Source organism: Podarcis liolepis (assembly GCF_965112155.1).
Source record: "Podarcis liolepis genome assembly, chromosome: 10".
Lineage (NCBI taxonomy): Eukaryota > Metazoa > Chordata > Lepidosauria > Squamata > Lacertidae > Podarcis > Podarcis liolepis.
In genome coordinates this window covers 46,404,612-46,430,197 of record NC_139562.1, presented here as the reverse complement: position 1 = coordinate 46,430,197, position 25,586 = coordinate 46,404,612, and the positions used below count along the sequence as shown (strand labels likewise).

Here is a 25,586-nt window from a genome sequence, read left to right as displayed (position 1 = left end):
TGTTTTGTTTAACGAGAATAGTGTAATTATCTAAAAGCACAATGAAAATATAAGCATCACTGTTGCACAGATTCATCATTCTTATCTATATATAAAAGCATGTCATTTATTTATAGACTTTCATTTTGAGGTGCCAAAAGTAAGCCACTATATATTTTATTCATTTGTTGGATTTCAGTGTCAACAAAAGTGATTTGTTAGAGACTGAGCCTAAGACTGCATATTGGGAACTTCAGCATAGATACCGGCAGTACAGTTTAGAATCAGAAAAGGATTTCAAATAAACATGTTAATAACAGAGCACCTCATTCTAAATAGTAACAATATCAAGGTATCTTTATAATTCATCACCCACTTCATACGTTTGTGGGAAGAATTCTCTATTGATTTGATTAACGGATTTCTGTAAGGAAAACACCTGTTTAATGTTGGGATCATATATAACCTGAGAAAAATACTACAGGAAATGGTTTTTTAAACAGCATTTTTGTAAAGATACTGATGAATTCCTCTCACTGTACTACCATACAGTTTGGTTATAGTAATGTGACTGTATATAAAGACAGAGATCTCTAGTTTACTAAATGTAGATGAGAGGATTTAGGACCAACAGGTGGCCTTGAGACATGCTGGCTGAGGTTCTATTCACGGCGATCTTATGGGGTTGTGGGTATTTGAGGCTTTTTCCTTCCTTCCTGCACTTCTGTGCAGTTACCTCAAGAGCAGTCGGCTGACTTTAGCTATGGCAATAAGAAACGACTTCAACAAAACAATTAGAAGGATAGCACAGTTTTTTTATTGGTTCCCCAAATCACTGGGTAGCCCAAGGAGGAGAAAAATCAAGCTTCTTTGCACATCTTCTGGTAAGTTTATCTTTTCCTCTTCTCTGCAATGAACTTAAATTGAGAAGTTATGTATTCTTAACAAAACTAAAACCTTTTCTCCTGCAGTTTTGTGATGAGTGTTGTAGCAGAAAGAAATTAGTCTGTCAAGTTGCTTGAAGCACATCTAAGGGTCTGAGCAGGCCTACTAGAATTTTTACTCTTCGAACCAGCACGTTTCCACTGATAGATAGATAATAAGCAGCTTAATGTTTTTTAAAAAAATCTAAGCAGTGTACAACATGAACACTGTAACAATTTCATTAAAACAAAAATACAACAGTAAAGCTGTAGTATGGAAGCATATTAAAAAACCAGGTTCAGCAAATTTATACAGAGAAAATTGACTGATCTTATGGATTAGGGAAAGCCTGGGCAAAAAGATATACTTATTTACAAGATGTCTGAAGTTGCTGCTTCACATATGGCAGAGAGAGAGAGAAAGAGAAGAGCTCCTCATTGAGTTTGAATAGAGTCTTGAAAGCTGTTCTTTAGGGAACACTTGTGCCAAGCAGCAGTGGGTACATGGGCTCGTCGTGCTCCTGTCTGAATTCCGATCATATGCATTATTTTGAGATATATTCTTAAAATATTGCTTTGGTGGATTAAGGCCATCTGCTCTAGCATTCAGCTTCACGTGGCAGCCAGCAAGATTCCTCTAGAAGCTAGGAAGGAAGGAAGGAAGGAAGGAAGGAAGGAAGGAAGGAAGGAAGGAAGGAAGGAAGGAAGATATCTTCCAGCATCTTGGAACCAGGGATACATTGCTTCTACAAGCAATGGCCATTCCCGAGTTTGCCTAATCCTTTACTTGATCCATCTAAGTTTGTGGCTGCCACCACATCTTTTGTGAGTCAATATCATTCATTATACATTTGGTCAACATAGCCTGTCCTGAACCTACCGTCAGGTGACCCCAGGTGCTATCATGAGAGAAGGAGAGAAATGCCTTCCTCACTATGTTTTACACATTGTTAATAATTTTAGAAAACCCATTTATTTATGTATTAAACATATATCAAGCCTTTCCTCCCAAAGGAGCCCAGAGTGGGAAACACATCAGCATTAAAGCAAGAACAATTAAAAATAGCACAGCGATGCATTCAAAACATTCACATACGACGACATACTTTCACAGCTAGTAATTTCAAGGTTGCAGGAGCAGAAAGGCTCAGTCATCAAAGGCCTGGGTAAACGGGAATGTTTTCAAATTCTTTCTGACAGTTCATAAAGAAAAGTACAGATGCCCTTCACCAAGGGGGCAGGATTCAAAAAATGGGGAGCAGCCACCAAGAAGGCCTTGTCTTGGGTCAATGCCAACGAAGGGACACCACCAGCAGTAGCACCAACAGGGCCTCCCATGGCATTCGTAGAGCCTGAGATGGTTGGTATTGGGGAAGGCACTCTTTTAGGGTCTCATGCCATTTTAGGCTTTGCATGCTAGTAATAACACTTTCATTTGTGGTAGCTCCCTGGCAGCCACTGCAGTGCTTTCAGGACCAGTGATACATGCTTCTATCAGGCTGATCCACTTATCTGTCTAGCAGCTGTGTGCTAGCTACAGCCTCTGGACCATCTTAAAGGGCAGCCCCAGGGAGATCACACTGCAGCAATCCAGGCAGGAGGTCACCAGAGCACAGACAACTGAGGCCAGACTATCCCAGTCCAGGAATGGCAAAATATTCCTAGCCACAAAAGCAGCTTAAGATTCCAGTGACAAGTTAGAATCCAGGACTACTCCCAAACTATAAACCTATTCCTTCAGCAACCTCTCCCAGAACAGGCCCCCCTAATTCCTGGACATGGGAACAGCCCATTCACAGCACCTCCATTTTATCAGGATTCAGCCTCAGTGTCATGGCCCCTGTCCAGCCCATCACTTCTTCCAGACAGTGGTCCAACACTTTCTCCGCCTCTCCTGATTCTGATGAAATGGAAAAACCAAGTTGTTTGTCACCAGAGTTTAAGAATTTACTGGATTCACATCTTCTCCCCTCCTGCCCACAGTGTCAAGCAATTTCTCCCACTATGAAATGGCACTGCATGTATGAAGTATTATACCACGCCCTAAGTTGTTGTTATTCTGACTAGGTTGCCCCAACCACTCTAGGTGGCTCCCAACAAAATATTAAAATCGCAGTAAAACATTAAAAAATTCCCTGAACAGGGCTGACCTCAGGTGTCTTTTAAAAGTCAAATAGTTATCTCTTTGACATCTGCTGGGAGGGCGTTCCACAGGGCAGGTGTCACTATTGAGAAGGCTCTCTGCCTGATTCCCTGTAACTTCACATCTCACAGTGAGGGGAGGCCCTCAGAGCTGGGCATCAGTATCCAGGCAGGACGATGGAGGTGGAGCCTCATGGCTCTGGCCCATGGCTCACCCAGTCCAGTGTCCTATTCTCACAGTGGCCAATGAGACAACATCCATTTCTGACAGTGCTTCTGCAAAACACGCCACTGTGGCGCAGTCCCAGAGCTCTTTTCCACTAAGAAACCCAACTAGGTAAAGGTAAAGGGACCCCTGACCATTAGGTCCAGGTTGTGGCTGACTCTGGGGTTGCGGCGCTCATCTCGCTTTATTGGCCGAGGGAACCGGCATACAGCTTCCGCGTCATGTGGCCAGCATAACTAAGCCGCTTCTGGCGAACCAGAGCAGCGCATGGAAATGCCGCTTACCTTCCCGCTGGAGTGGTATCTATTTATCTACTTGCACTGCGTGCTTTCGAACTGCTAGGTTGGCAGAAGTTGGGACCGAGCAACGGGAGCTCACCCCGTTGCAGGGATTCGAACCGCCGACCTTCTGATCAGCAAGTCCTAGGCTCTGTGGTTTAACCCACAGCGCCACCCACGTCCAGAAACCGAACTAGAAATGTGTTAATTGCCACCTTTCAGAGAGAAAATCTGAAGTGTCAAATTGCGAGGCTACCTTCAGTGTGTGATTCTCTTCCTAAGCAGACATGAACATTTTTCCAAGACTGCGCTGATGCAGTATTTATCTACCTAGCTTTTCTGTTTGTTGCTCTGAACACAGTCAATGCAAGTGGGACCTGCAATGTTATAGTGTCTTCCCCCATCCAATGGATATTATTGTTCCAGGTCTCCAGATAGCTGCAAGCCTTGAGGTCTCTGGAGGGCAGGGAGATATTGAGGAGAGGGGGGAACGTGCACCCTCTTTTTCTTTCCCAGCTCTGAGCCCTTTCCCTGTTTTGCTATCTAGAGATATAGTGTCAGAGGACTCAGGTTTGGGGCTGGCTGACAGTTCTGAACCTGGACGTTTTAATCACTATTGTGTGTCTGTGTTTGCCCTTGCAACTTATTTTGTTTACAGGAATACTGCAGGTTTCACAGAAACCATTGGGGCTTTATATCTCCTAAGAGTCACATGGGAAAGAAATTATTTTAGCAAACCTGTTAAATCCGATAGCCAGTCTAAGACGTGCTTCAGACCCATTTTAATAAACAGAATTAAGCAAGGGATGCTGCTTTGTTGTTGTGATGCTGCACACTCAGCACTAGGGGTCAGTAAATAATCACTGAAATAAATATACTAAAACCCACAGCAGAGTGATATCTGAGACAATTCAAAATGTGCCAAGCTTTCAAAACCTATTTGACCATAACTTCACCACAAGTCTGATTCAAGCACATACAGGGAAATATGGAGCAATGAGAATTCTGCCTTAATTTGGCAACTCCCATTTGACAAAATGGCCTGTTCAATGTTTTTGACTTCAGGCAAGATGCATAAACGTTATTGAATTTGTGATAGAAAATGTAAGTGATATAAGGCTCTATTTCACCAGCTCACTCTTAGAGGGGGGTAAACAGCAGTCTACTGATTCCTGTTTTCCAATCTTATCCCCTGCTCCCTATCAAGAAATTATATACTTGCAAGATTCATTAGTTTTCTTTACTGGACATTTTCTGTGTTTCACTCCCCTAAAGACGTAGAAAAGGGAGGTGTCTGCAGCTATGGAATAAGTCAGTGGCACAACTGTACTGGGATAAAACTCCACATAGCAAATTTGAAAGGTTTTCCCCATTGCTACTGGAATATCCTACTGGTAACATAGCATGTTATTGTTGCTGTTGTTACAATCCTCCTCCTCATCATCATCATTAGTTATGCTGCAGCTTGTAAAAGAGCCCATCATGGAGTAAGAGATGTAAAAAACAGGGGTGGTAGAGATTATGTAGGCAAAAACTGTATCAGACAATATTATTAGGTAATGTCATCAAGCCCTGGCCTACCTGGCGGCAAGTCAGTTTGTCAAGTCCCCAGTCCAGGGTCAGGTCAGTCCACATATCCAAAGTCCAAAGCACAGTCCATAGCGGTCTGGGAGCATCCAAGCTGAGGTCCATCAACATGGGCAGTTGAGCAGACACAGCACCTCATCTCTGCTTCCTTTTAGTACTTTGCATGCAGATTGCAGCATCTGGGCTTGATGAGGCAGGTGTCCCTCACCTGTCCTGAGTCTACTCCAGCTGAGGAATCACACACCTCCTCCCAGAGCTAGTGGCCAGCTAGGGAGCTGGGTTGTGGGCCCTTGCCTGCCCTAGCCTCCTAAAGCTTCTGTCCCACTGCTCCCTACGCCTCAGAGCATGCCATGTTTGTGGAGATAGGGGCCCCTCTGGTGGTGGATCCTGCTGCTCTGGTTCCTGTGCACTGAACCCCATCTCCTTGTCATCCTCCATCACCTGTGAGTACTTCCTACACCAACCTCTCCTTCCCCATTCCCAGCTTGTGTCCCTGTGTGTCCCAGTCCCGGCTACACCGCACACAGGGATACTCTTCCTCCTCCTCCTCCCCGTTGTCCTGCCAGTTTATCACAGGTAAATTTCAAATCATTAAAAAGATGAGATATTCTAGAATCCAGATCCTAAAGAGACATTCTGTATTCTAAATAGATATTTAAAAATCCCCCCCAAATACAGAACTGTATACATTCATATGCAAATACATTTTTCCCAATGGAATATTATAATCTCACTTTACTTTTTCTAACCAGAAAAAAATGTTCGCATCTGAATCTGAAGGCATTCCTATACTGTAGAAACTGAAAGCTGGCATAATAGATTCTTTTGCGATTCTCAATTTCGTCATCTCTGAGTTTTCTTGAGAGACAAATCCCATTCAAGGCTGCAGTGCTATCTTCACTTGCCTAAAAATTTGCCCCATTGAAACAGTGGGCCTTACTTCTGATTAAGCATGTATAGGGTTGCATTGTAAGGCTGCAACCAATGCATGCATATGTGTGTATGTGTGTGTAAGTAAATCTTACTGACATCAGTGTGAATTGCTTCTGAGTAAATGTGCAGAAGTTCAGACTGCACATTTCAAATACAGGTGCGTTGATCATCCTTCTAGATTGGATCCTGGGCATGCAAGATGATGGTTTGAGGGTCACTTACAAAGGGTCAGTGTGTGTAGGTCATTGGCACCATACTCACACGACCAAACTGCCTGCATTGCCGAATATGATTGATTGTGAAATATGTGACTGAATCTAGGCACCCCTTTTGTCTGCTCCAACCAGTGACAAGCCTAGCCAGAAATTACAGCACCAGTCACATGTTTTGTGAAGGTGGCAAAGCCTTCCATCTGCACTTCATGATTGTTGGGGCACAGAGTTGTCTAGCTGAGCGGCAGATATAACATGGCTTCAAATGAAAATTTATTCAAGAGAGATATAAGAAAGGGGCACTGCCCATACCAAATCCGACGTGCTTATCCCTGTTTTGGTTCTGTGCAGACTTTAGCCTCCATTTACAAATGTTTATTTGGAAGTCAAATCAGCTAATTCAAATCAAGGTTTCAGCGTGTAGGGCTACAAAGGCTGAAAAATAAGTCTGGCAGAATATGGAAACTTCTCTTGAGCAGCAGCAGCCTGGTTGTTTTATGAGATCCAGCACAGCTCAATTATCTGCGTCTGCTTGTAGAGCATCTGTTAATCTGCTTGCCTACGCAGCCTTGTAGATGCTCTGTGATGGGAACAGCCATATACAAACTATCCAGCAAAATCAAGCTTGAGGTGAAGAAAAAGCAGAGAGCAGGTAGGTGGCAACTTAACGCCGTGAAAGAATCACACTGTTGCTGCAGGCAGAATATAAGGAACTACCATGACCACAAGTAATTTGTATGTTTTTCAGCTGTAAGCGTTATGCTAGTTCTCCTTAGATTCTAATTTTTATATATATATAAAGAAGACAAATTTAATTTGCCCTAGGGCAGAATCGAAAGTAATGTTTTGTCATGCAGCCCTTCATCGTTTGAAAATGGAAAGCTTAAAATATTGTTTTGTATCTATTTCTCATGTATTTTTCAGATGTGTTTTTAGAAACAAGCCAATACTGTAAATAAATAGCGAACTGATTTGTTATGTGCAGCACCAGCTGAATTGCTGAGGGAAAACTTTAATCTGATCAGAATGCCTTTATAAATATTTGGTAAAATTTTAGTGACACCAGCATGAGCCTGTGCTACCCTCCAGATCAGCATCTTTCAGATGTTATCAGGAAAAGAACAATGAGAAATTAAGACTGGACAAAGCTTGTTTTCAGAAGCAAATAATTTTGTATTAGATTGATAAGTACTCTAGGAGTGGGCAGAATAATTCTTTAAAGGCTTTCACACACAGCTATCTTTTTCTCAGCTTTATGGTCTCTGTGGTTCTAGTACAGGCCTATACAACGTAGGTCCTGCAATGTCTATTTTGTTCACTCTCTGCCTTCTTATAGCTTCATCAAATACACTTTGCTGCCTTTCCTTATCCTGGCAAAAACACTGTAGACTTGCTCAAGCTCCTAACAAATGGGAATGCATCACTAACTGTGCATTGTTCCCACTCTCAGGGCCCAGCTGCAACTGCCAGGCCAAGCAGCAGCTGAGGGTGGGGGTTATTGGGACTGCAACCGCTCTTAATGTAGCTCCCAGTTCAACCCTGATTGCTCCCCACTTGCTATTTAAAATGGAAATAAATAGTAGCAAACAATACCACACAATGTAACATGTGGTTTGGCCCTTATTTGATTCAGAGGCATATGGTAGAACTTTTCCAGTCTGTCGTAGCCATTTTTATGGCCTACCTGTATCTAAGATTTCCATCACTGGTGTGAATTTGTTTGACAGAGAAAATTTGCCAGTAAACACAGTGGAAGACAACTACTGAAACTTCAAACACAAAGCACAAATTGGACATATACAAGTTGGGTTTTTGTTTAAGTTGTGTTTCTAGGGTGTTTTTTATGACAACAGTCATAAGGAGTATTGGCATTGCTATTTTTGCTGCCCCTGGCAGCCATTTTGTACTGGCGCCCACAGACCTTTTATCAATACAGTGGTACCTCAGGTAACATACGCTTCAGGTTACATACGCTTCAGGTTACACACTCCGCTAACCCAGAAATAGTGCTTCAGGTTAAGAACTTTGCTTCAGGATGAGAACAGAAATCGTGCTCCGGCAGTGCGGCAGCAGCAGGAGGCCCCATTAGCTAAAGTGGTGCTTCAGGTTAAGAACAGTTTCAGCTTAAGAACGGACCTCCGGAACGAATTAAGTACTTAACCCGAGGTACCACTGTATATGATTATCAGTACCTCATTCCCCGCCCCAAAAGGCACAGTGCTCTTTAGTAGAAAGAAATTATTAGCCTCTTATGTGAACAACTTCAAAGATACTCAGGTTGAGATTGATGGTGATAATAAAAACAGCCATAGCATCACTAGTTTCCTAATGTGATTAGCCACCTTGTCTTTGCACATTGTTTAACCAAATCACAGCTTTTTAATTTGACTTCCCAAAATGTGTCAGCTCAATGATAAAAATAAATTAGTACTGTCAGGTGCTGTTGCGGTTGCTCGAGAGTAACCAGGCAGGACTCTGACCTGTCTTTTACAGGCTTTATTTTGGTGCAAACTATTTACAGTGAAAAGCGCCATAAGTTCATGTCTGGCTCAATCGCTAGCAGAATCCGGGAGTGGTCTGTTTTGTACCTCTCCCAACATAAAAGTTTTGTCACCCCCAGCCTTTTTCGCCCCTCCCTGCGCCTCAAACTACTGTGCATGATGGGCGACAGCAAGGGCGTGCCTCCTTCCTCTCCGGCTTGCTCAGGTGTTAAGGCTCTTACTAGCAACTTCTGCCCCTTGCACCTCTTCTCCACTGGAGGTGGGGCTTTCCTCCTTGCTGGAAGAGGAACTGCTTCGCAAGATTTTCAGAGGCTCCCTGTAACACAACTGCCCTTCTATCTCTCGCCTCTGAGCCGATGGCAGTTCCCTGACAAGTACAAAATAAATGGGATGCCTAACAATGGTTATTCACAATCTCCAGCTATCATTACAGTGTTTGTGATCTTGCTCTGCCCCAGGCAACAGTGAAGACCACATGTATAGGCTGGTGTATTTCTACTGCTTCAAAAAGTCACTGTCCTAAAGGGCTTTTCTTTTCCTCAGGTTGGGCAGCCTCAGCATGATTTTCAGTTTCCACATGACTGGGAGTTTCAGTTTGCTTGTGGCCTAGTCTATATCCTTCTTGCCATAATATTTAAAACAGTCCAGTTCCATTGAGCCAAATGTACATGCCACAAAGCTCTAGATATTTTCCTTACAAAATGCCTTGAAACCTTCAAGGCTGCCTCTAGCTTACCTTTATTGTTCCTATTCCCTACCAGCAACTTCGGATCACAAGAAAACTTATATTGGTAACTGACACGTTGCTTGCAAGAATGGTGTCTGGGTCGTCCCCCCACAACAATTTATTTACAGGCACAAGCCTCTGGCAAGACCCCAAAATTTTGTAAAACTACAGTAACTGTAATCATAAGGTTGCATTATTGTCCTATCCTGACCTTAGCAAGAGGACCATGGGGTGCAAGGTAGACTGGTCCTTGCAGCACCATAGAAAGCTCCAAGTGAGCTAAGTGCTCCCACACAGTCTAGGACTGGACTAAATACTTTTATGCCTCCAGAACCAGTTCTATGCCTCTTCCTTGAGGAGCAGAAGGCCTTAAAGGGGCAGGTCTCTGGCTTGGAGCCTAAAATTCCTCCTCATCTTAGACCACTCCCTCCAAACTTATCACATATGCTAACCAGACAACATGAGGCTGTGAGTCCATAGCATGAAGAGAGTTGGTTCTTCAAGGGATGCGGACTCTAAGGATGCAGACCCAATGCAAGGGTTTCTGGGTCATGGATCCCCAATCTAATAGGATTTGGCACTGGCTTAATTATGATGCTGGGGCCTAGGCTGGTTAAGGCTGTTCTATGTCTAGTGTTGCTGATCCAACATAACTGACTGCCCCTCACTCTTCAGAATCAGAGCACAGGCTGCTGTTCAGGATAGGAATCTTGACAATTCTATGAATTCAAAGCAACATGAACGGCACTGATATGTTATCTAAATTGAGTCATGCCTTTTATGTTTCAGATTGCAAATACACATGCCATTCTCACTGTCAAGACTTGCTACATCTGGACTATACACAGAATGGAAAACTGATGGAATGCGGCTCCATACATGACACTGATGATGGGCAGGTAATGAATTTTATTCTCATATCATAAAGGGCACCTGCCTTCAAATCAAACAGTGAGGGAGTCATAGGGACCCACGGTTTAGAGGTTGTGTTCTTAGGTGAATACAGATGATCATGTGTCAACAAATTGGGCATTAATACCTTAAAGAAAACATTTAAGGTAAATATAACACAGACAGAAGTCAATCTGTTTCCCAGAGAACAGAGAAAATTTGACCCAGCGGATAAAGAGAAAGCTAGAAACTTACCAGTCATGTTTGATTTTCCTGCGCAGAAGGGTAGAGGTGCATTTGTGATTTTTCAAACTCTGCTAGTTGTACCTAACTACAAAGGACAAATCGTCAGTGTTTTGTTTTTTGCAACAATCACAAGACACTTTCAAATATCAAATTCAAAATATTTAACCACTTGTTGTTGTTGTTTAGTCGTTTAGTTGTGTCCGACTCTTCATGACCCCATGGACCAGAGCATGCCAGGCAATTCTGTCTTCCACTGCCTCCTGCAGTTTGGTCAAACTCATGCTGGTAGCCTCGAGAACACTATCCAGCCATCTCGTCCTCATCCAACCCCTTCTCCCTGTGCCCTCCATCTTTCCCAACATCAGGGTCTTTTCCAGGGAGTCTTCTCTTCTCATGAGGTGGCCAAAGTATTGGAGCCTCAGCTTCAGGATCTGTCCTTCCAGTGAGCACTCAGGGCTGATTTCCTTCAGAATGGATAGGTTTGATCTTCTTGCAATCCATGGGACTCTCAAGAGTCTCCTCCAGCACCATAATTCAAAAGCATCAGTTCTTCAGCAATCAGCCTTCTTTATGGTCTAGCTCTCACTTCCATACATCACTACTGGGAAAACCATAGCTTTTACTATACGGACCTTTGTTGGCAAGGTGATGTCTCTGCTTTTTAAGATGCTGTCTAGGTTTGTCATTGCTTTTCTCACAAGAAGCAGGCGTCTTTTAATTTCGTGGCTGCTGTCACCATCTGCAGTGATCATGGAGCCCAAGAAAGTAAAATCTCTCACTGCCTCCATTTCTTCCCCTTCTATTTGCCAGGAGGTGATGGGACCAGTGGCCATGATCTTCGTTTTTTTGATGTTGAGCTTCAGACCATATTTTGCGCTCTCCTCTTTCACCCTCAATAAAAGGTTCTTTAATTCCTCCTCACTTTCTGCCATCAAGGTTGTGTCATCTGCATATCTGAGGTTCTTGATATTTCTTCGGGCAATCTTAATTCCGGCTAGGGATTCATCCAGCCCAGCCTTTCGCATGATGAATTCTGCATATAAGTTAAATAAGCACTTTAACCACTATGTAACCACAATTAGTTGTATTTCCCCAAATCAACAGATATGCTATCCTTTTTAAAAACTTTTAAATGGATCTTGTCTCAACTGCAACATCGTCTCAACTCAAGAGCCACTCATCTTTTCATTTTGTATCCAACCTGGGCCAATTTTCTAATATATTAAAAATATCTTCTAATGATCTCCTAACCAGGCTACTCATAAAAGCCATAGTTGCTTCCCTTCAGTCACTAGAGCAGCATTAGGTGCCCCAAAATCTCCTGAGTTTTATGCTGGGGTATGTGTTGTTTTTATTTCTTGTCATGCAGACCCAAGCGAATCAATGTGCTAAAATGTTCAGATGAACTTCTAATATTTCATGAACTATGATTGGTCCCCAGACAAGCGTGGCACAGTCCTAAAGCTATGCTGCCTAAATTCATTATAAATTCAGCTTGTATTTACATTCCGAATTTCCCACTACCATCATTCAAAGGTTTTATTTATAATACGTGTGGGGTTTCCCCCGCATGAAAATGCTAAAGGGTGTGAGCTGCGCACAATGCACAAATGATACATTTCATATGGTTTCGCCTTGTTCTGTGGCGGGTGAAAGCCGTCTCTCTCTTCTGTCCCTGCTCTGGCTTGTATGCACTCAATAGAGCCATTAACAGCTGGGAATAAACTTATGGGCATGGCTTTGGGCAGAGCTGGAATGCTGTTAAATAATTAGGGTGAATTGTGCCATACAAATGGAAGGCCTTTCTTATTAACTTACCAAATAATAATGTCTTCTTAAAACGTGCCACCCAGGCCACTAAGGAATTACTAATGCATTTTTTTTAAAGAAAAGCTTCTTACACTTTTGTCATGCATTCTTATTATGTATCATTTAGCATGAAACTGCAGCTAAAATATGTAGTGTCACTGAGTAATTGAAACTGAAGAATACCAATGATATGTTCCATGAAGATATCCATCTTTTTTTGGCCTTAGATGTATAATATTAATATTCTGTACATGGTCTATGTATGTATAGACAATGTATCTGGCTATTATAAGCTTTCCTGGTGCATCTTAAAATAGCTTATTGCATAGTTCTCTCCTTCAGCTGCTTCTTCCTTTGCAAAACCCACCCTTCTAAAGTCCTCCTTTCACATGAATATACATTTCAAAGGCACCCACGCTCATCCCCTGCTGAAAAAAAGGCTCAAGTTTCCTAGAAGAGTCAGTGAGAGGTTTTGACATGGCAGGTGCAATTTTTGTGCCTCTGTAGAATGGACTCAGGTGACTATACACCGTCTGCAATGATGGCACGACAGTATGGTATTACCATAGCATAAGAACAATGGTGTGTCTTCCTGATCATCCATCATGGGTAGACCTCAAGCGTCATTGTATAAAATGCATTTTCTAGGACACTCAGAATGGACACAATCTGGGCATTTCATTAGCAAACAGCTGTCAATCAAAGGCAAGATGATACCATTCTGGACACCTCCAGAGAGCCTTTTTGCTTTGCATTCTTGATTATTTGTGCTCATGATGGTATTACGGTCCAGTTTTCTGTACTGTTTGTGCCTGCAAAAGTTATGGGATAGGAATATTGCTTCATTTCTCTAATCGGTGTATGTCCCCAAGCTTCTTGCTGAAACCCAAATCCTTTCATACCACAAAAAATGTTCCAGTGAGGTTTCATTCCACAATAATGCAGGTAATGTTGGGGAAACATCATGGAACAACTAATAGAATGGAATGACGTATGTATGGCCAGTCCAGTATAAATCCACAACTGATACACTATTATTGTGTCAAGAACATGTTGGAGAATACGCCTGCAGAAAACCTGGAGGGCCTTACTAATCTCCAAGGATTTATGTGATGAAGCTATGCTTAATAACTGTTTTCTTGAGGTTTTGGTGTTTATGAACTATTTTAGAGTAAGACCGGAGTCTGAACATGTGCCGAGGGACCCACATTTTGACTCATTTGAAATGTTCATGTGTTTTTGCATTATCCACTTTAAAGTATTATAAATACAGTGGTACCTCAGGTTAAGTGCTTAATTTGTTCCAGAGGTCCGTTCTTAACCTGAAACTGTTTTTAACCTGAAGCACCACTTTAGCTAATGGGGCCTTCTGCTGCTGCCGTGCCGCCAGAGCCCGATTTCTATTCTTATCCTGAAGCAAAGTTCTTAACCTGAAGCACTATTTCTGGGTTAGCGGAGTGTGTAACCTGAAGCGTATGTAACCTGAGGTACCACTGTAGGAGAGATGATTTTCACCCATGGAATGAGCAGGAGCACCTTAGGATAGATAGATAGATAGATAGATAGATAGATAGATAGATAGATAGATAGATAGATGGATAGATAGATGGATAGATAGGTAGATAGATAGATAGATAGATAGATAGATAGATAGATAGATAGATAGATAGATAGATATTGCTTGTTGAAAAGTATGATTTGTGGGAAATTAACATTTTGCTCTGTGCTGAGGTCATTGTTTGGATACTGTGCTTGTCAGCTTAGCAGCTGTTGGGAACCCGTTAGGGAAAGTTTGCCAATTTTTTTTTTGTTTTTTTTGACCCACTGTAACAGGTGCTGATCATTCATTAGAGTGGGAATATGGAAGATGCCTTTTTCTTTCATAATACATTTTTGGAGGTATTAGGGCTGACTTGCTTGGAGAAAAAGCTCTGTATATGTGAGCTCTTACAGATAGTGCTGAAGTAGGTCTGGATATTCCTCACTGTTGTTGTTGTTCTTGTTTGGTAAAACTCATGCTGGTAGCTTTGAGAACATACCCCAAAACATACCCCTCATACGACTTTGTTTCTTCACTTTACAATCTCAAATTTGGTTGCTCTTTGAAAACCTATTTTTCTCCCCCCCCCCTGCCCAGGTTACCGTAATTCCTTCTTTCTTGCAACCAAAAGGACATACAGTTCTACTTTTCCCCACAGCTTAGGATGATTTAGAAATAAGTAAGTCGCTATGAGGGTCCCTGGACTGAAAAGCAGGATATAAATGCTTTAATAGGTAATAAAAATGTCATCTCTTAAGCGAAACATCTATTGTAGCCAGAATTTGGAGATGGATGCTTTCCTCTCATGCTGACAGCCAACATTCTGAAAGCAGATCTTGCTTTCCTCTCCATACCCAGAAGGATGGGTTTGCTGACAGCTGGCCTGGACGATTTGGAGAAAGTTGAGCTTGGCTCTCCATGCCCCATTGAAGCCTTAAGAATTGTTGGCATCTGCCCATCCCATTGTCAGCATTTTATGGAAAGAGTCTAATAGGTTAGGTTACAGCAGCTTGTGCAAAAGGAACGTTTCCTGATAATTCCCCACTCTGTGTTGCACTTGCATTTCCCTTAACACGTCTGCAGTTCTTGCTAGAATCTTAACTACTCCACTGCGCTTCAAAAATAAATAGAAAATCTCTCCAGCTACAGCCACGCGTGTCCCGTTCAGTATGTAGATAAATCTGCAATCCTATGTCCACTTACCTGAGAGTAAGCCCACTGAATATTGCTGCTGAGTAAATACTACAGTCGTACCTCAGAAGTCGAACACCTTGCGAGTTGAACATTTTGGCTCCTGAGTGCCACAAACCCGGAAGTGAATGTTCTGGTTTGTGAACGTTCTTTGGAACCCGAATGTCCAACGTGGGTTCTGCGGCTTCTGATTGGCTGCAGGAGCTTCCTGCAGCCAATCAGAAGCCGCGCCTTGGTTTCCAAATGTTTTGGAAGTCGAACGGACTTCCGGAACGGATTCCGTTCAACTTCCGAGGTACAACTGTACATGCATTCTTCTATTTAAATCAAACAAGTAATAATAATTCTAAATCAAGGATTATCTATGGAGAAATGGTTGAAGGGGCCCCTGATCCCTTCTGGGATATTTAAAAGAAATGCTTTTTAATTGTCGTCATAATCTAGGTCTGTTTCCTGAGTATTCTGCTTTAATATTTAAATATTTCCTAACCCTTGCACCTGTTTTAAAACAAATGTACATATAAAATAACATGTATGGGTATCCTTGCCTAAAGAAAAAAGATTTTAGCAGGTGCTGGGGGGGGGGAATACGGCAAAAGCATGCTGCAGTATTATGTTTAATTTCTCAGTAATTGATAACTCTGCTTACTTCTGGATGGTGAGTGCAAATGGCACTGAAATGTTTTTCAAGGACTAGGCATTTACTTTAAAATGTGTAATGTACTTCATATAGTAATGCAGTCTAATCATTATTGCTACTTGTATTTAGGTTCTGGTTTTTCAGCATTTGATTTACATGTTTGTTATTAGCCCTCTCGTTCCCAACACTTACCACCACAAGATGTCTGACTATGGGCCAGTCCAGTTGCTATCAGATACACGGATTCATTGTCCCTGAAATCTGTTCTGCAGGCAGTGATTGTTTCCCACCACAAGATGGCTGTCATTTTGGGGTTTATCAAATCCCAAAGGTTGGCAAAAGAAAGGAACTGTTTTTAGCAACAGCTCTTTATAGTTAGGTCTGGCATGTTCATTATGGCTGCTACTTCCAGCAATTATCTCCCTCTGACACTCTTTCTCCAATTGCCCTTTTTATGAAAATGCCCTACTCATATTTTGTTTTGGAAATTTATTCTTTTGCAGACTGCTTTGCATTACTAAACTTAAATGTGGTGCGATGACAGAATCTCCTCGGACCTTTGTATGGCTGTTCCATGTTGGAGATTATTCATAGTTTGTATAATAGATGTGTTTGCTGTGTGAGCAACATGCATTGAGCCACACAGAGTAGGGCTGGCGAAGCTGTGGTCCTCTTGACATTGGCCCCATCTGCATTATATATTCAAAGCAGTGTCATATCACAGTTAGGGCTTCTTCCAGAGCATCCTGGAAGCTATAGATTGTGTGCCGATAGTTTTTAGGAGATCTGCAGCTCCTTAACAAACCACCGTTCCCAGGATTCTTTGGGGGGGAACGCAGATATTTAAAGTGGTATGGTACTGCTCTAAATGTATAGTACAGTCATATCTCAGGTTGAAGTTGCTTCAGGTTGAGCGCTTTCGGAACGTGTTACTTCCTGGTTTCGCAGCTCGCACATGCGCAGACGGTCAAAATGACGTCACACGCATGTGCGGAAGCGGTAAATCACAACCCGCAGACGTGCAGTCACAGGTTGTGTTCGCTTTAGGATGCGAACGGGGCTGTGGAACGGATCCTGTTCGCATCCTGAGGTACCGCTGTATATATAATAAAAGTTGGAAGGGACGCTGAGTGTTGAGTTGTGGGTTGACATAGCAGACAACACAGCAATTTCTCCAAAGCAGCTCTTTATTTTGTAAGCTGGAACAGAACTAAACTGAGGAGCTCAGTCAGCTTGCTTATATAGAGCTACAGAACAATTGTAACTGTTGCAACGTTCTAAAACTATCCAATCACTGAACGTCACTTTTCGATCCTTCATTTGCATAACTATCTACAGTATCCCCCTGCTGGCCCAGGGTGAGAACTTCAGTACATAACACTGAGGGATCATCAAGTTCAGCCCCTTGCAGTGCAGGAATCCCATACAAGGATTGAACCTGCAACCTTGGTGTTATCAACACCATGCTCTAACCAACTGTGCTATCAGCCCCAGCCAGCACATGCGGTAGTCAGGTGATGATCAGAATTGTAGCCCAACAACATATGACGAGACACAGGTTCCCTTCCTGTGCCATAAAGTGTGAATGCGTGAGGCAACTCTCTATTTATGTGAGGAAACACAGTGGACGTGTGCCAGAGAGCCACAGGTGCTGTGATTGTCTGTTATGCAATGTGATTCAGCACTTAGTTTTGCAGAACACCAATGTCCAGACTCCAGATTTTAAAAAACCAAAAGATGTGGCATGTCTTACTCTAAGCCTATAGTCGAAGGCATCAAATACACAACATTGACAATGCTTTCCTTTGTTATTTGTGCAGTTATCGCCATGATTATTCTGTATGTGACTTCTCTCTTGCACTTTGGTTTGTGATATAATTATGAGAAGCTCTCGAGTAAGGCAGCTGCTGAAAGAGTTTTAGGATCAGCATCCTGTGTCATAATTACACTGAGCTAAATAAGAGGTAGAATTAGCTCTGGAGGTGAATACACAAACCAACTTGTAGAAACAACTTCCCTGTTAACCAACAGAAACCACTATAAGCAAGATCTTTAATCAAAGTTAAGGGCTTCAGGCAGTTGAGCCCTTTCTTGGCTTAATATTGCGTGTCAAACATTTGACGCAGCTGCTTAAGGGAATTTCCAGACAACTAGATGTGTCACTTTTCACATGCCTTTCAGGGGGTTATTCCTCAAAAATATAGGTATAATGTCAAATACCACCCACCCCCCGACTTTCTTCTGTGTTGGAACATAAGGTAGCACAAGTCTCCCAGGTGGTTCTCCATCCAGACTCCTAAATTTTAGGGACGGTAAAAATTCCTCTCCCCACTTCACAGGAAATTCAGTATTGACCTAGGACTTTTCACTGCCCCGGGAAGTTAAGAGGACATTTTAGTATTACGCATCGGGCTGTCAGGTGGCAATCCTAGACTAAACCAACAACATCCAGCTGACTAGCTACACCTAGTTCTAAACATATTGTTAGCCTAGCCAAGCTCACTTTGGATATTGGGTGAAATACCAGGAGATAGGGTGGAATCCAACATCATTTTAATTTTATTATTTATTACATTTATATCCCACCTTTATCTTCCAAGGATCTCAAGGTGGTGTACATGGTTCTCTCTATTTCATCCTCACAACACCCCTGTGAGGTAGGTTAGTCTAAGAGATGGTGACTGACCCAACGTCACCCAGTCAGCTTCATGGCTGAGTGGGGATTTGAACCCTGCTCTCGCAGGACCTGGTCCAACACTCAGATTGTTCTGTCAATGCAAGTATTTCCACTTGACAGATAGAACCATCTCCCCTCTCCTTCCCTGCTTTTCTGGGGGTTCTCCAAAGCTGATTTGGGGGAGGCATTGGGTGGAAAGAGGGGGGAAGCCCCATTACACTAGTGTGAATTTTTGTTCTGCCTCCCACTAGTGCACCAGGGTAAGGTAAAAGGTAAAGGATCCCTGGACGGTTAAGTCCAGTCAAAGGCAACAATGGGGTGGAGCGCTCATCTTGCTTTCAGGCCAAGGGAGCCAGCGTTTGTCCACAGACAGCTTTCTGGGTCATGTGGCCAGCATGATTAAACCGCTTCTGGCACAACGGGACACTGTGATGGAAGCCAGAGTGCACGGAAACGCTGTTTACCTTTCTGCCACAAGCGTACCTATTTATCTATTTGTAGTGGTGTGCTTTCGAACTGCTAGGTTGGCAGGAGCTGGGACGGAGCAATGGGAGCTCACTCCGTCGCAGGGATTTGAACCGGCAGCCTTCTGATTGGCAAGCCCAAGAGGCTCAGTGGTTTAGACCACAGCACTACCCGTCTCCCAGGGTAACTGAATGTGGCCCACGGACATTAAATTTGGTTATTTCAACTGTATGGTAATGAGCAGAAGAGATCCTGAAGCAGAAGTTCAAAACAAAGTAGCTTTGGCAGTGCACAGTTTGTGTTCTACCTGCTGTGATTGTGACAAGCCTCTGCAAAGTTAATGGAGTAAAATATGGGTGAAAAGGATAGCCCAGAGGAATGTAAACAAGCTTAACTAACATGCTTCTCAAGCTACAGGCATTGACCCTGAGCTTTGTTGATTTGATTTGCTCTGATCCAAACCATCTGCACTGAAAACAATTAAAAGCCTTCACATCTAAGAGTTTCCTTCCTCTTTTTAGAACATGTGCTGCATGTTGAAACACAGAGAGTGGCTATTAGTTAATATATTCCAGAATGGTACAGTACTGTAGTTGTCTGTAGCAGCAATGGCAACAAAGGGTTTTGTGGCACCTTCAGGGTGAATGGATGTATTTGTGGTCTAGAACTCAATTTATCCATTTGACAAGTGTTATATGCGTGCACACACACACACACGGCGAAATGTAAACAGTGCGGCTATATAAAATTATAAAGATAGTAGTAGATCTGTGACATTTCCTAGTGTGACCAGTTGTATTTCCTCCCAGAGGCATGCACAGAATTACCACCTAAGAGAACAACCATATTGTGTCTGAGGAGCATTGAGCAGTTTTGTTCTGGCCATCACATCCACCTGACACGGCAGAAGGTGGAGAGGCAGTACTGTAAATCCACTTTTTTTTTTGGCTGTGCCGGCTCCATGCTCCTTAATAAATGCCTGCTTTTTCTTTTCATCACTTGCCAAGTAGTTACCCCTTGCAGCATGAAACTGACACGTTTGATTTTATCAGAAAAGGTAAATTCGTTGTAAGACTTGTAGGTGTATTTAGCCAGCTGCTTCAGTTTCCAGTATAGCATATCTGCCCTGTATTTACAGTACATTTCCATTTTCTTCTTAGCTGTTCAACACACTTCAAATGTGCAGTTCAAATGGAGTGCATCCGTGACCAAGTTTGGGAAAAATACTGGATAACGATGTTGGCAAAGGTATCTGAAGAAGTGTGCATGCACACAAAAGCTTGTACCCAGAACAAACTTAGTTGGTCTCCAAGGTGCTACTGGACAATTATTTAATGTTGACAAATGTGAGCTGAGAAGCACCTTCAGAGTACAGTGGTACCTCAGGTTACATACGCTTCAGGTTACTTACGCTTCTGGTTACAGACTCCGCTAACCCAGAAATAGTGCTTCAGGTTAAGAACTTTGCTTCGGGATGAGAACAGAAATTGTGCTCCGGCAGCGCAGCGGCAGCAGGAGGCCCCATTAGCTAAAGTGGTGCTTCAGGTTAAGAACAGTTTCAGGTTAAGAACGGACCTCCGGAACGAATTAAGTACTTAACCCGAGGTATCACTGTATTTCATTTTGACTGCTGAGGTTCTTGCGCAGACACATACATCCCTGCTGAAAATAAGCACTTGAAAGGAGGATTACAATCTGATTCTTTTTCCGCACTTGGCTCTTGAAGCTTTCTCTTTTGAAGATGCTCTTTGCTTGTATTGATTTTCCATTTGATGGCTATCTTTTCAGCCTTTTTGTTCTCTGCCCCTCATCCTTTTATGGGAGTAAAGTAGGAATCTGAGCCATGTGTTCCAACCAGCCAACGGTTAACATATTCATTATCTGTTCAGTTTATTGACTTATTCACAGTATTTATATACCACTTTCAGGTGGGTTTTAAAAGTTGTTTACTTAAGATTATTAGAATAAATATCAATATATTTTTTTAAAGTCACCACAGAATGAAAAACACAATTTGTTTATTTAAAAAACTCTGTTACTGCTTCTTTTCCACTCTCTTTGGGAAAAGATGGTCCTTCAGTTGCCTCTGAGGTGACAGTTGGGTGGGGAGGAGCCAATTTAGGTATCTGTGATGATGGCCACACCATTGGATTGGTGTGGATATTTTTTTCCAAACATTACATCTCAGTCTTTTGTAATATTTGTAATTACATACTTGTACATTCCAATATTATAAATTGGGGGGGCAGGGGCAGTAACAGCCAATCTTGCTGACATTATTTGACATTCACGCAAGCTTGAACAGGAAAAAGAATGGAGTTTCCCTCTTTCACAGAGACCTTACTGGTCAGATTTTCTGATGGCTCCCTCTTCATGTCGAGTCGCTTGTTTCAAGACAGATGCTGGGAATCAAATTGCAATTGCAGTGCAATAACAGGCTGGAATTCTCTTGGTGCTTGCAGGCATGCTGAGATTCGACGTTTGGGGTGCTATATTTAAACCACAAAGTATTATAGTTGTGTTTTTATTGCTGCAAGTCTTTTTATTTTATTTTACATGCCATTAGTGAGTGGGGCAGGAGATGGAAAGTCCCCTTTAAGTTCACCCCACTACCAAATAAAGTTCACTAGAATAGAATTTATTATAGAGAGGTTTATGGATTTGTACTATGGAAAGAAGGAAGCTAAGGAAGGATGCATTTTTTACCACTAAATAATCCCATTCTTCCTGCCATGGAATAGAACTAACAATTGAGGAAAAACTCTTGGCACATTCTCAAGGTGCTCTGCCAACACAAGCTCTTTTGGAAGATGTAGAAGATTTTACATTCAAACATGCCTGTTTTTATTGAATTTATTATTTATTAAAATATGTATGACCTGCCATTTTATGCAAAATTTCCTCACTGTGACCCAATGAGTAAGAGCAAAGCACCTCCCTTTTCTTCCCTATCCTTATATTGTGCTCAGCACTAATGTCTCATAGCGAATGTAACTGATCTGTAATCTGTATAAAAGACTTTACAACCTGAAAAAAGAGATAATGCACGTACTTTTGTAAACCAAATAAATCTTTAATTAAAATTATTGGGGGGGGCAGCAGTGGTGTTAATATAGAATAGAATGTCCCTATTTTCATCTGAGGATTGTTGGAGGGTATGTAGCTAAACATAAATATGTGTGACATTTTTAAATCAGATTAGTTCCTGCAGAACACACATAGAAAGAAATCAGAATTGTGACCAGTATTTTATAGGAAGAGAGGTTCTGGCTGCATGCATTCTTTTCTATGTGTGCCAATCACAGAGGAAGACTTTTTTCAGGCCTGTTGCTATCTGTCTTAAAGCAAAGAGATTGCTGAATATAAAATTAGGGTATCTATTTTCATCTAACAGATGTCAGAGGCTATGGAAAGACTTGATGATTGTCTCTCAGGTCAAAAGTGGTCCCAGTTCGTAGATGATTGAAAGAATTATCTCTAGGCAAGGACAAACCAACAGACAGGGTTGAGTCAGCAGTGGCTAGGGTAGATTCCCCTGACAGAGGAAGGGCATTGCTTATCTGAGGTAGCCAGCTGCTATGACTAGGAGCTAAGCCATCTATGAGTGTACCTTGAGTCAGTGAGCAGGTTTCCTTTAACCGTCATACGTGTACAGTATATTTCTAAGTTAGAGCCATGATATTTTTACGAACAAAATTAATGATTGTGAAACTTGAGGGTTGTTTTAACTGTGTAAGTAAATCTCCTAGAGATACTTTGAATCATGCAACAAACAAACAAACAACGTTACATAATCATGTATTTTTACATCCATCTCGCTACATAAATGTTTGCATTTCACAGGAACTCTCACAGTATGAAACATCTTGAACCATATGATTGATTTCTTCAGATTCATTGCTCTAATCTACTTTCCTAATCTGGCAGTGTGAAGGGAAGGTAAAGGTAAAAGGACCCTTGACCATTAGGTCCAGTTGTGGCCGACTCTGGGGTTGTGGCGCTCATCTCGCTTTATTGGCTGAGGGAGCCGGCGTACAGCTTCCGGGTCATGTGGCCAGCATGACTAAGCTGCTTCTAGCGAACCAGAGCAGCGAATGAAAACACCGTTTACCTTCCCGCCGGAGCGGTACCTATTTATCTACTTGCACTTTGACGTGCTTTCGAACTGCTAGGTTGGCAGGAGCAGGGACCGAGCAACGGGAGCTCACTCCGTTGCGGGGATTCAAACCGCTGACCTTCTGATCGGCAAGTCCTAACCTCTGTGGTTTAAGCCACAGCGCCACCTGTGAAGGGAAGAGTTAAACATAAATATGTAGGAAAGGAAGATTGCATATCAATGCACAGCCTATATAATGGCTACATTATAACAAGCCTAGAGTAAGTCAATTTTGTTCCAACTACCAATGTTTTTCAAGGCTCAATTCAGGTTTCTTGGCTTAGGCCTTCAAAGCCTGGGCCACGGTTTCTGAGGAAGCATCATCCTCTGGCATATGAATCTCTTTGAAATTTGCATTCAGTTTTGAGGGAGTGTTTATCATCTCTTCATTCTTTATTTTATCAGGCATTTTTGTTCAGTGTCTATGATTATAGTTTCAAGATTGTGGGTTGCTAATATGCTTTTCTGATGCTCTTTTATATTACTACTGTTTTATATTTAGGATGGATTTAATTTGTTGTGACATATATTTCTAAGCTACCTTGTGTATGATTTATCATAGAACGGCTGGTATAAAAGTCAAAATAAATGGCAGGGGGAGATGTTATTTCAAAGGTGTTTGTATCCTCACAGATCTTACACAAGGAAGTAGACTCCGTTTAATAGAGAGAAGTTGTCAAACCTGTTTCGGTTTGTTTTCATGTGTTTTTATGACTCGGATGACCTTGTTCAGCACACTCCTGCTGAATTCAAACTCCATTGCTAACGTGTAATACTAGATATGCATTTACTGATATCCACTGATTCAGGAAGGGATTAAGCAAAGATTACTGCAATTTCAAAAACAGAAACCTTGTTTTTACGTCAGTTTGATGGTTAGATGCGGTAATGTGAAGTTCAATTTAAACATCATTGTAACCTTATCTATTATCTGTAAAACTGAAAACTTTGGTTACAACCTTGTCAGAGATATGTTAGACTTTGCAGGGCTATCACAAATATTTTAAAGAAATAATATTGCTGATCCATGTTACAAATAATGTGAATGTCGCAGGTGGGAGAATTGAACACAGAGGTAGGCATGCTTAAGTACCTTGAAATCAATTGGCTTAAGCATGCCTCTGTGTTGGATGAAGGATGATCCAAATAATTAGGAGCAGGGATTTTAGAGCAAGTGGGTGTCAGGATTTGACACAGGAGCCTGAGGGTGTTGTCAAGTGTCACAAAATTGCTTGTGTCTTGGACATCCTTCTTCCAGCTTTGTAGCATAGAAACCAATTGAAGAGTCAGAATGACTATCTACTGATAAGTAATCACAAGGAAATGCAGTTTAATCCTTAAATATGAGACTAAAAGGATGCAAAGGTTGAGTAATCAGCATTCTAAAAAAAGTACAGTAAACAGCTTTGTTTTCTTTGCAATCTTCTACTAATTGATATGGTTATTGGAATAAATGCACTTCCTTTGGGTAATGGAAAATGATTTAGGACTTAATGCAGAGGTCTGCACCCAGAAGTTTACTATTGATATATATTTAAAATGTGTTTGTCTTACCCAAATCTTCTGCCAGAAAGTACTCAAGAGTGGCTTACGGGAATTTAAAATATGCAGTGAATACATTGCAATCAAGCTTACAAATAAAACCAAAATAGTGCAACAAAACAATTAAAAGGCTTCCATAAGAAATCCTCGTTCAGGGAGGCGAGGAATCTAAAACTCAGACTTGCCAGCACTGTAATGCCAGCAAATGGTTTCAAACACTAATGAGCATACCCAGTAAGCTCTGGACACTGGGAATATGGCTCCGGTAACCATGGGAACCAGAAAACAAGGAGGGAGAGGCCAAGTATAGCATAACCTAGGTTGATTTGCTGTAAGCTGCCAGAGATCTCCGCCTGCAAGACAGGAAAAAGGAGTTGCGGCAAACAAGATCAACACAGTAATCGGAAACTGTTACCTAGGAGTGCCAAAATCCAATTTGAGTGAGGGAAGCACAAGGCCTGGGAACTGACTGGGAACAAGAGGAAGTCTTGAAGCTTAGAAAGAATGTGTCTCTCAAGGCTTCCCAGTGGTGCAGGAAAGAGGATATCACTGTATCCTCTGATGCGGGCAAGCATCATCTTCTTGGGTGCTAAGGTTGCCAATAATAATAATAATAATAATAATAATAATAATAATAATAATAATAATAATTCTTACCTGCCATATACTGAGGTCCCAGGACAGCTTGCAACAGCTTAAAAGTGCTGGGCAGGGTTCGCCTAACGAACTGCATCAAGACTTTTCTACCTCTCCTCCCTCTGTGCTTCCCCATGACTCATGAAATTAAGGAGAACCCCCAAAACAGTGCAGGAGGCAGAGGAGGACTGGAAGGGGGTCACTGAAGCTGGGAAGCTGATATGCTTGTGCAGACAGCGTGCTTATAATACAGTGGAACCTTGGTTCTTGAATGGCTTAGTTCAC

General features: G+C 42.0%; 1 protein-coding gene across 2 annotated transcripts in view; it reads left to right on the top strand.

The window, feature by feature from the left end:
* The first annotated feature begins 643 nt into the window (after positions 1–643).
* The window catches only part of RASSF3 (Ras association domain family member 3), a 56,550-nt gene continuing 31,607 nt past the window's right edge, over positions 644–25,586 (top strand). The window contains exons 1-2 of one of the 2 annotated variants that reach the window (XM_083463756.1): positions 644–863; positions 10,298–10,407. In XM_083463756.1, coding sequence (XP_083319882.1) covers positions 659–863; positions 10,298–10,407 — 315 coding nt within the window. In that variant the 5' untranslated portion in view covers positions 644–658. Of the gene's footprint in view, positions 864–6,819; positions 6,933–10,297; positions 10,408–25,586 lie in introns of those variants that run through there. The other variant, XM_083463757.1, reaches the window with a different exon arrangement.